Below are 11,788 nucleotides of genomic sequence, written 5' to 3'. Positions count from 1 at the left end.
TAGTTGTTTTATATATGAAACATCTTTCTGTTGTCCTAGCAATCTGGCCATAATCATGCTGGCCTTTGTTCAGAAGACTATGAATAATACCAGTGCAGAGCTTCTATCCATTACTACAACTAGTTTTATAATAAGTTCATTATTATAAGCAAATACTTGCAAGATGCCATGGGCAAGCAAAATATACTGCTCCACTATCACTGAAAGCCATTTCCAATAATATTGATATTTTTAAACTAACAGGACTGTTATCAAATAGGTCCATCTATACTTTTCATAGAAGCAAACAAGCAGCTTCCAGATCCACAAGAAAATACAAAGTTCAATTGCCTCCTGAAAAAGCACCTTTGGGACAACCATGACCTGGATGACTGAGAATCTCTACAGACTTTAAGCAGGTTAGAAGATTATCCTATGGCATCAGAATTTTCCCCCACCTTCTGCCCACAGTGTGCATTGAATAACACTGAATATGGGTAGTAGAATTAATAAATTGCTTAACAAATAAATAAATTAACTATAGGAAATAGCCTTATTAACCAAGTTCATAGTACCAAGACCTATACTGTCTATTTTTAACTGGCAGGCACTTTTCCAATGCTTAGGCAGATACAAATTTCTACTTGAAATTCTATGGATTGAACTTGGAATGATCTGAATATATAATATGTATCCTGCCAATAAATATTTACCTCATTTATTATCTCTATTAGAATTGTTTAGTAATTTAATAGCATTGAATGGCACGCCACAATAAACAAAAATGATTAATACTCCAACTGGAATAAATATAAAATCATTCAAAACCAATATAAAATATAATTAGAAAATGAAAATAAAGAGAATCATCTGGTGTAAAAAAGAATTGTAATAAACTGCAAAAGATAGACTACTGTTGTACAATACATTAAGCTACAAACCAACTACCATGTGTTTCAGCCCAATGTTTTTTGTAAACTGAGCCTGTGTCATTAGTTATGTTTCATTGTGTGTGCCAAAAATAGGGTCTGCTAGCAGGATTGGCAAGAGAAGTGGGAGAGAGACCTCTTTGCCCCAATCTTCCATTGTTGTTTGCAAGTGTCCCTGAAAATTTCTGACCAAGGATGGATAGAGAATATGCGTGCAGCAGCCTCAGGGGCCAGTGTGAGAAGGACAGAGCCCTACCCCTACTATTAACTGTGAACAGTACATTGGATACAATTCCACATGTTTTATGCTGCAAGAGCTGAAAGATATCACTTTAAAACTGGAGCAGGAAAAGATAAACCCAGACTGTTTTTTGGATGGTCATGGGTGTGTTGAAGATAATATCATCCATTTTTTTGTGGTTGCTGAGGCAGCTCTAGTCTGGTTAAGACTAGGAGCTCTTCTGGATAACCTGCTGATGTCTTCTCATCATCCCTGTTGACAGCTAGGCTGTCCTATTACAGGTGCTAATGTACTGAACAATTATAACATTATCAGTTATCCTTGTATAAGATCACTGGAACAACTTTGTACAGTATGCAATTGTATTCTGACTAAATACCGTGTTTCCCCAAAAATAAGACCCTGTCTTATATTTTTTTGAACCCTGAAATAAGCGCTTGGCCTTATTGCCATGCGCTAAAAAGCCCGATTGGGCTTATTATCAGGGGATGTCTTATTTTGGGGAAAACAGGGTAGTTACTAATTTACACATTTTATTCAACTTAACATTTTAATTTTCCAGTACATAGTTGCTAGTCCATAGACATGAGTCAAAATGTTTAAGAAGCTGCATGATTATTATTTTTTTTTGCTTTTGCTGAAACAAAGTTATATTTTCAAAAAACATTAAAATGTTTTTCAAATGTTGCTAGTAAAGAGTATTGAAAAGAGTTATAAACCATATCTATAATGTTAGGTTTTCTGTGACTATACATAAAGAACAGTTCATAACATTTCATGGAAAGGTACAAACTACTTCATGACATTAAAAGTAACAATACAAGCCTGAAACTTACAGAATAGTGAAAGACCAATTAACTACTCTGTTTAAAAAAATGATGTGGTGGCTCAGTGGCTAAGACGCTGAACTTGTTGATCGAAAGGTTGGCAGTTCAGCGGTGCAAATCCCTAGTGCCGTGTAACGGGGTGAGCTCTGTTACTTGTCCCAGTTTCTACCAACCTAGCAGTTCGAAAGCACGTAAAAAATGCAAGTAGAAAAATAGGGACCGCCTTTGGGGGGAAGGAAACAGCGTTCCGTGCGCCTTTGGTGTTTAGTCATGCCGGCCACATGACCACGGAGACTCTTCAGACAGCGTTGGCTCTTCGGCTTTGAAACGGAGATGAGCACCGCCTCCTAGAGTAGGGAACGACTAGCACATATGTGCAAGGGGAACTTTTACCTTTTACCTTAAAAAAAGATTAACAGCTAGTGCTAGTGCAAAGCAAAAAGGCTGAGTAAAAGTTGTAGTAACAGTAGTCTTTATCTTCATAGCCTCAAAATGTTAAAGGCATGCTGAATATATAAAAGCCAGCTCTGCTAATTGGAAAAATAATGTCATGGCTAAAAGAGTTAAAGGTAGACACATCACATTGACCAATATGTTTGTCAATCTATGGTTTTCCCAGTTGTAAAGTAAGGTTGTGGAAGCCTGATACTCAGAAAGATCCCATTGCTTTAGAACTGTTGGAAGAAGATTATTGAGAATACTTTGGACAGAAAGAAAATCTAATATGAAATGAAATAAAATCAGATTGTCACCGAAGCACTCATCAGCACTCATTCTAAACACAAGATGAGAAGGCTATAGAATCGTGGGAGAAAACGTTGCATCGAAAAAGCAGCCAAGAGAAGGCAAGGTAATTAGATGTATTCCCCTGTAACACACAGATGAGCTTCCAACAACTCAAAGGAGTAGTTACTGACAATCCTGAGATAATCACAGCCACCTGGTCACAAAGCGTCTTGACCGAACGATTTAACTAAGAACGGTCCTGAAAGGAACGCCGGCAGAAAAGCTGCTTGCGTGCGATAGCGGGAAAGCTATTGCCCTCCAGTTGTCCTTGCTCTTGTTGCCGGCCTGACTCATCGGGCTCTTCTTTAGGCTTGAGAGAACTTTCAGGTGCAGCCACATTTCGCACAGCCCCCGCCCCCATTCGCCCCCATTGCAAATCCAGAAGTTCGGCCCTAAGCGATGCAATACACTACTGGTTTCCCTAGAGGTCCCTAAGGAGTCTCTCGCTTCCTTTGTTCTGAATGGGGCCCTTCCTTTCTCCGGTTGCAGGATCGGCACATGCGCAGGAGAGCCCCGTGCGTCCTACCTCCACTACCGCGGCCGGGATGGCGATATCGCTGTAGTGCCCGGATGTAGCAGCCGAAGCGTCAGGTTCGCCCCCTCCCCTTTCGAACCTGCATAAAGCGCGGCCAGCTTCTCCGGGTTGGGCGACACCATTTGAGGGGGGAGGGGTGTTGTGGGAGGGGAAAAGGCTGTACGTCGTGAACGCTGCGCTCCGCTGGCGGAGGCCGCATCCCATCCACCCCGCGGGAGGAGACCGGCCGGCCGGTCGGCTGGCTGTCTGGCTTCCCTTTTCAGGTCTTTTGTTGTTCCGGCGTTTCTGGGAAGGCATCCCCTACGGCCTCGGTTTCCCCGTTATTGGCGTCAGCGACTCTCCCGGCCTCGTCGCTGCACCGCGAGGGACGCCCCGGCGAGCTGAGTAACAATGAGCAATTCGAGGAACAACCGAGTGATGGTGGAGGGCGTCGGTGCCCGCGTCGTGAGGGGCCCCGACTGGAAATGGGGCAAGCAGGATGGCGGCGAGGGCCATGTGGGCACCGTGCGCAGTTTCGAAAGCCCCGAGGAGGTGGTGGTGGTCTGGGACAACGGCACGGCCGCCAATTACCGCTGCTCGGGAGCCTATGACCTGCGCATCCTCGACAGCGCGCCCACAGGTGAGAGGGAAGCCGGAGAGCCGGGGCGCGTCCCGCGGGGGTGGGTGGGGGGCGGGCGGTCTTGGGGGAGAAGTGTGAAGGTTTGGACCCTTTTTAGGGCCCGGCGAGTCTTCCCTGCCGCCGGCGCGACTGTCGGCGCCGTCGGGACACCACTCGGAGTTTCCCAAGAGCGGCCGAGGGTTGTTGGCGACTCTCAGTCGAGGCCTTGTTTGTCCGCAGGGCTCCTAATCATAGTTAAGGAACTCCCTGCTTAAGAGGGGGGCGTGAACGGGGAAGCCCATGGCCAAAAGTTGCACAGGGACGTTAAGAGCTCAGTCGGTAGTCGGGACAGAAAATGTTAAAAAGGATCAAAACGCGCTTAATAGGAAAGGAAAGAGGTGTAACGAAATTGACCCAATTGAAAATGCAGGTGATGGAGAGCCGTCCCCCTCTTCTGCCTTCAAGTAATGGGGGTTAAATCCTACATGTCTAGGTTTGCCCCTTTGGAGGTTAATTTCCATGTAAGAAGTTAGTTCAATTGGAACTTCTTAGTAAGATTTGGAGTTTCTTCAGTTCAGTTTAATGGGAAAACACCCCCTTTATTCTATGGGACACACATACACAGGATGTATGATTGGGTTTTGCAACTTTGACTTGGATAAATATAAAAAGGTTTTTCTGAAGGAGTACTGCAAAGCATCTTTCATCTTGCAAATGTAGTCATGCTTTTTTTCAAGAGACAATTTCAGCATCCTTTTAAAAAAAGTATAGTGTTGAAGTTAAAATATTGGAAGAGTTCTTTTTCCTTTTGTCTTCGTAACAAAGTCGTTATGTCACTGTGAGTTACTCATTTTTTAAAAAAATAGTTTTTGATCCAAGTTTGGAAAGTTTTATCCCAATGCTTAAGATACATTTAGTCTTGGAGAAGATGCCCATTGTAGCATATTCAGCAACAGAGAAATAAATTTATATTTATATTGCTGCTTTACAACAGTGAGGAAATGTGGATTGTTAACGGCCTTATTTTCTCAAATAATTATTGTAATATGAAAAATATAAGATTCTTAGAAATCAGTTGTTACTGAATTAATGACACTTCTGATATTTTATTTATTCAATTTATATAGCCACCCATCAATGACTTTAGGCAGCTTACAATTCAAAAAATATGCAACAATATTAACCTTTTAAAACAAAAACAATAGAAAATAAAATAAATATTTATCCAAAATAAACATGCATTCTAGCAGAGATACTAGGCCAGCTAACAATAAAGCCAGGAAATGGGGCACTTAGCACTTTCAGTACCCCAAGCTCAGGAACTCAGCTAGATTTTTAGAGCTTTATGAAGGCTAATAGGGTTGGGGCCATTCTAATGTCTTGAGTTGAATATCCTCTGATATTTCCACAAATCAGAGGCTGCTGCAGACAATGGCCATCTTCTAGTCCCTACCAGCCAACACTGTTTGGCTGACAGGATCTGCAGCATGTCTAATATGCTAAATTGAATTGGACAAGTAGAGATTCTTGGGAAAAGGTAGTCTCTCAAGTAACCCGGTCCCAAGCCATGTAGGGCTTTAAAGGCGTCAACTAGCACTTTGAATTACACCTGGAAACATACCAGTAAAGGCATTCCAGTAGTAGTGGTGTTACACGTGCCATAAATCTGGCAACATTTACCACCTGTGCAGTCATATTCTGTTCCAGTTCTTTACCAGTTTCTGAATGCTCTTCAGGATCAGCCCCATGTAGAGCATGTTTCAATAATCTAGATAAGAGGTTACAAGGGTATGAGATACTGTTACTAACAGCATTGTGGTCGAAGAATAGGTGTAGTTGGCGCACACATCCTCGAAGGGGTGCAAAGACTGTCTTAACCATGGTTGCCATCTGCTGTTTGAGCAGGAGCTATGAATCTAGGACAGGGGTGACAAACGGAGGCTCTCAGGCCGGATGCATCACATGCAGGCCACGCCCACCCCAGCTCCACAAATGGGGAAAATGTCACAAAATGTCATATGACAGCAACAAGATGTGGCGAGTTTGACACCCGTGGTCTAGGAGGACCCCCAGATTGCACAAGAGGTCTGTCAGGTAGTGCAGCCCCATCCAGAACTAAGGATGGAAGAACCTATATGTAGATACAGGACTGCCCTTTTTATTATTATTTGCATATTTTCAATAAGGTATTCTTTGTTATGTAATATTAAAAATATATCCTAAAATTGGCAATTATTTTGTTTGATCTAGTAAAAAACTGAAACTTGATGTAACATAATTTTCCATTTTATTGTTTGAGATAAAAACATTTCCCAAAAAGTTAATTTAAATATGGACTTTGTATTGATACAATTTCTAAATTGGAATGTTGCCTTTAAAAAAAATACCACATTCATGTTTAGTGGGAAAAAGTTTGAACTGTCTGTTGGCTTTATCATTTAAACACGTATATATTGACTGAAATAAACCTTAAATGTTTTAGTTATTACAAAATATGCTTATTATACAAACACATTTATTTCAATTTATATGACTGCCTATCTCAAATTCATAACTCTGGGTGGCTAGTAATATTAAAAGAAAACAGAAAAACTAAAAACACATAGCAGCCACAGTAAAAACAAATTCATCAATCATAATTCAATATAACAAATGTAGGGATTCAATGTTTCTGTTCCTAGAAGATTATAACCTATTTGCTTAGAAAAGTTTAACTGTAGGGGAAAATGCTGATTTGGAAATTATGTAATTTCTCTTGAAATTAAAAATATATGAAATAGTAGGAAATGCCAGACTAGTTCAATGATGCATTAGATTCAATAAGGCATTTGTGTTTGGTAGGCGCTGCTCTAAATTTTGAAATAGAAGGGAAGGCAACATAATAATGGAACTCACCTAATGATGTTGAAGATTTCTTGTAACTTATTAATTAGTACATATGAGTCTGAGAATAATTCAGATTCAAACAGCAAACTGACATAGTTGCCCTTTTAGGGATGCTGTCCTGTTCCTTTTTCTTGTTAATTTCTTTCATTGACTCCTAGTTCTATTCTTTTGTGAGATTACAGTTTTTTTCTTTCTCTTTCTATGCCAGGAAGAGAAATGCCCATTTAATTTATAGTAACTATATTCTTTTTTAAGTTATAGTATCTAGAACCATGGACTGTTTTTATAATGGATTTGTATATAGATTTTAATGATACTGAAGTTTGGTCAGTTCTAATATGTAAAGAGTAGCGAATTTGCCTATCTTGACAGATTGGATTGTTTTAAATATGTAATTATAGACCCAGTATTTTATATACATTCATATTTGATCATTTGACATAATTAGTACCTGAAGCTATTGTGTGATTAAATTGAATAATGTGGGCATTATAGGGTGTGGTTTGAAAAGTAATTGAAATTATAATAATATACTCAATGCCTAGACACTGTGTTTTTGTGTTTGCTTTCATATGTTCTGTTTAAAATACTATGTTAGTTGTATATCTATTTATAGGTATTAAACATGATGGGACTATGTGCGATACTTGTCGCCAGCAACCAATAATTGGTATTCGATGGAAATGTGCGGAATGTACAAATTATGATTTATGCACAGTATGTTATCATGGGGATAAACATCATCTAAGACACCGCTTTTACAGAATAACCACACCTGGAAGTGAAAGGTAGCAAATATGATTAATTTAAAACTATATTATTTAGAAAAATTCCTGCATCTAAAATGTTTACTAATGTAAAACTGAAATGTACTGTTTTACATTAAAGCAAGTTTTAGATTTTGGCAACAAATATTTTTAAATAACTTATTTTTGATTGGGCATCTCTTTAACCTATTATTAATATTAAATCTTAGGGTATTACTGGAATCTCGCCGTAAATCAAAGAAAATTACTGCAAGAGGAATCTTTACAGGTGCCAGGGTGGTACGAGGAGTTGATTGGCAATGGGAAGATCAGGATGGTGGCAATGGACGCAGGGGCAAAGTAAGAGTTCAGAGTACCATTACTGTTTGCTGGACAGTTCATGGCTAGTGGCAGAATATATTTATTATGTGTTCCTATTAGTGGAGGCTTCTGTTAACAATGAATGTGTGATTTTTTTTTTTTTTTTGGATTTTCCTTCTAACTAGCAGCCTTTATCTGTTCTCTATGCCTTTAAAATATAAATATATGTTTACTGACTCATCCTGGTGTGACTCACTGACAGTGTAATAATACTGTAGTATACTGAGGTGATGGTGTAATAAAATTATTTGGTGAACAGGTAGTAAAAATTCATAATGGGTATGATAAAACCAGACTATAGTATATTTCTAACAGGTATTTTATGGCAGAATCATTTGCATCAATGATGACCTGTAATACTTCTTTCTTGATAAAGATGCTAATCAATCTTCCTCAGAGAACTTAATGACATAATGTTTAGTGCAGGGGTGTCAAACTCACATCACAGTGGCGTCATGTGATGTATTGGGACTTTTTTTCCCTTCGCTAAACTGGGCATGGGCATGGCAAACATATGATGCATCTGGCCCATGGGCCAGGAGTTTGACAGCCCTGATTCAATGGATTTCTTGAATATTATGGTTGGCTTATTTTTGATTATGTAGTGTAAATTTTTATCTATTACTTTTTAACTTATGAGCAGACCACTTGAAAAACATGACCTCCAAAAAATACAACTCTTTGTTACCAAGTTTTGAGTGCGGCTTCATTACCTAAATCGTATACTGTAAAAATATATAATACTAATAGAAAATATTAATGCTTAAAAAGAAGCAATAGTGATAACTGCTTTTAAAAAATAAGAGTAGACTCACTGAACCTTACTGACCTTAAGCTAGTTTGATTAGGCTTTGGCCTTGCAACCCATAGGTAGTTGTGGGTCACATTGCAGTCTTGTTTTTTTGGCTATAAGATAGAAGTTTATGTATTTACCTTGTCAGATGACTGTTAGGGAATAGATAAAGAGTGCATTCCTGCTTTTGTGTTTTTGATTACTATAGTGTTTGCTGATTATAACCATAATATTCTTCTAATAGCTTGCCAGACAAGACTTGGGGCACCATGTTTAAGTGAATTGGGTCCTTTCTAAATGACTCAATACAAGGAATTGATGTGGAAAATAGGAGGGATGTCTCTGTTTTACCTGCTAGTCTTTGGAGAATTCCATTGGTCCCTCATATTTTTAATCATTGGTGCAAAGGCATAGAATATTATTCAAATACTATTTCAATGGTTTTCTTTTTATAGTTCTTTGTTGTTGTTGTTTTAATGATGGTTTGTATTGTAATTTATTAGCAGACTTTTGGGGTATAACCAATTCAATGTTTTTAGAAAAATAACAAAGATTCTTGCCAATTGTGGGATGATCATGATTTTTTTTTTTTTTTAATTTTTGGTAGTAAACATGTATCCTTTTTATTTTGCTAGGTAACTGAAATCCAAGACTGGAGTGCATCAAGTCCACATAGTGCAGCATATGTTTTATGGGACAATGGAGCTAAAAACCTTTACAGAGTTGGCTTTGAGGGCATGGTAAGAAGTAAAACAATATAAAGAACTGAAGTATTTCATGTTGAAGTAATAACAATGGCCTGTGCTGTGCTATTTTCTTTTGTGTTATCCTTCTGTCAGTTTGTATGCTGTTAGGCGCTTCATTGTTCCTACAGCTATAGGGATAACTAATACATATGCATCAGTCTGATTTCAGGCTAATTTTTAAGCTGGCTTCTTTCTCTTTATAATATTTCCTGTTTTAAATAGGTGACATTTCTATAAAATGAAGCTAATATCTTTAATAGTAGAGATTGCTGTAAATCAGTTCTGTGTTTATTTCCATCTTTTAGGTAGTAAAATATTTGGATTATTCATGAAACAATGCATTATGTTCATTATTTTTTTTGCTTGAGTTATCTTGATTTCAGTGATGTTAGGGCTACAGCTAACATTTTCTTTTGTTTTATTTCACATGTACATTATTTCTGCAATCATTACATAACATGAACATACTTGTTAATGGGCATTTTTTAGCATTAGTAAAATTATTCATTTCTTATGAAAATTGATTTTATTGGAGCTTGTTGTCTTTATACAAATTGATACTGTAATCAGGATGCAAGAACCTCCCATTTTCTGTTTGGTAATAAAATAGTGTGATGCAAATGTTGGGAGAAGTGTACTTTGTTCAAAATTATGGATTAGTATAAATAAGCTTTTATCACCATCAGTGTTAGTCTTGCAACAGAAACAGAGCACAATCAGCCAAAGTGCTTCGTTGATTTTAAAATCACTTTTTGAAAAGTTTTACATTCAAAATTCATGGTGTGCATGTTCAAGCATAACTATAGTTTACTTGTTAAAAATAGCTTACTGAGTTCCATGCATGTACATACTTTCCTCCCATGCTTTGATTTTTTCCTTTGCTCTTGTTACCAAATTGCCGGGTGCAAATGCAGAGGTTCTGTCTTGTGTGGTATAGTTATGAACTTTGGAAGTACCATTTACTGGTTTTTAAGATTGTTGTATTTAGATTATTCAAAGGAGAAGACATTATTCTTTGCATCTTGCATATGCCAGTTTACATTTCTGGGACTTTTGTCTCTTGATAGAAAAGAAACAGAGTTCTTTGTAGCAGCACCTGGTTGGAGTATACGCCACTTGTCCCTTTGCTCCCTGAGTTGCAGTTGATACAAATTAAAACTCAGCTTTCTTCCTGTTTGCTTCCTTCTTTAGTATATATGCCTTGAATGACCTTTGTCCAATGGGTATTGCTTCAGAGATAGAACCAGATATCTGTATTTGGATTAGGCATGGCAAGAACAATTAGACAAGAGAAACTTAGAATTTGTTGCTAGGTATATTAACTAGAGATACTCTTTAGACTATTTATTTATTCATTCATTCATTCATTCACTCACTATAAGCTTGCAAGACTGTCTTATTTTATGCATTTTTATTTGACTTTGCAAACACACATGTTCCCAAATGTTTGGGGAAACTGTGATTCAGCATTGTCACTGATTTTATAAGAGATGAATGTGCCTAAGTTAGACAAGGCTTTCTATTTGTTGAATGTGTACAGAGAAAGCTGAGTCAGCCTTGAGCCAGTGAGACTTGAACTACCAAAATTCTGGTGGCTGGCAATCAGCAGAAGTAGCCTGCAATACTGCATTCTAACCACTGCGCCACCACAGCTCATATGGCTGTATCCCAAATTATAATTGCAAGGCTAGAGAATTAATTTAAAACAGTCCTTTTCCAAATAGTTTGTACAGATTTACTACAGAATAAATGGCAGAATTTCCTATTTTTTTTTGTTTGCCCTTAACAAATAGGGCAAAAGGTTATGCTACAATTCCTTACATGTTTACTGGTAATAAGCTTCACTTAAAATAATCAGACTTACATCTGAGGAAACATACTGTGATTTTTAGTCTCCAGAATTTTAATGGCGGTATGAGTGCCCACTTAAAACCAGAGTCTAATTACTAGATAGTATCTACAGTTTAGAATACACTTAACATCTATAGGAAAGTATCAGTCTGTTATTTCTTTATGAATTATTGAAAGCTTTAAAAGTACCATTTATCAAGTCATAATAAATGTCTCAATCTTATGATGCATATATTGGTTCAGAGTTAAATTCTCTCTATGAATTTTTATTTCTTCTAGTCAGACCTTAAATGTGTCCAGGATTCAAAAGGAGGATCCTTCTATCGAGACCACTGTCCTGTGCTTGGTAAGATACAGAATCTGAATTCTGATACTTGGTGCATAAAGCTAAAGGGATATATGTGTAGGCAATTTAATAGATGATTGATGACATTAATAACAGTGGTTATAAGAAAAATGCCTGCTTATGTAAGGAACTATAACTCTTGGA

The 11,788-nt window shown here is 37.8% G+C and overlaps 1 protein-coding gene across 4 annotated transcripts in view; it reads left to right on the top strand.

The window, feature by feature from the left end:
• Positions 1 to 2,787: 2,787 nt before the first annotated feature.
• MIB1 (MIB E3 ubiquitin protein ligase 1) overlaps positions 2,788 to 11,788 on the top strand; it is a 48,985-nt gene continuing 39,984 nt past the window's right edge. For 3 of the 4 annotated variants that reach the window (XR_011600218.1, XR_011600216.1, XR_011600217.1), the window contains exons 1-6: positions 2,788 to 2,826; positions 3,252 to 3,916; positions 7,398 to 7,569; positions 7,758 to 7,887; positions 9,337 to 9,441; positions 11,578 to 11,644. Coding sequence is in view for 1 of the 4 variants with exons in the window: in XM_070940593.1 (XP_070796694.1) it covers positions 3,688 to 3,916; positions 7,398 to 7,569; positions 7,758 to 7,887; positions 9,337 to 9,441; positions 11,578 to 11,644 (703 nt within the window). In the remaining 3 variants the exon portion in view is untranslated. The remainder of the gene's footprint in view (positions 2,827 to 3,251; positions 3,917 to 7,397; positions 7,570 to 7,757; positions 7,888 to 9,336; positions 9,442 to 11,577; positions 11,645 to 11,788) is intronic. The other variant, XM_070940593.1, reaches the window with a different exon arrangement.

Source organism: Pituophis catenifer, unplaced genomic scaffold, assembly GCF_029215685.1.
Source record: "Pituophis catenifer annectens isolate HBS135680 unplaced genomic scaffold, rPitCat1.0.hap2 SCAF_3, whole genome shotgun sequence".
In the NCBI taxonomy this organism is placed as follows: Eukaryota; Metazoa; Chordata; class Lepidosauria; order Squamata; family Colubridae; genus Pituophis; species Pituophis catenifer.
Note: the sequence above shows the minus strand (reverse complement) of the source record. Positions and strands in the feature narration are given on the sequence as shown.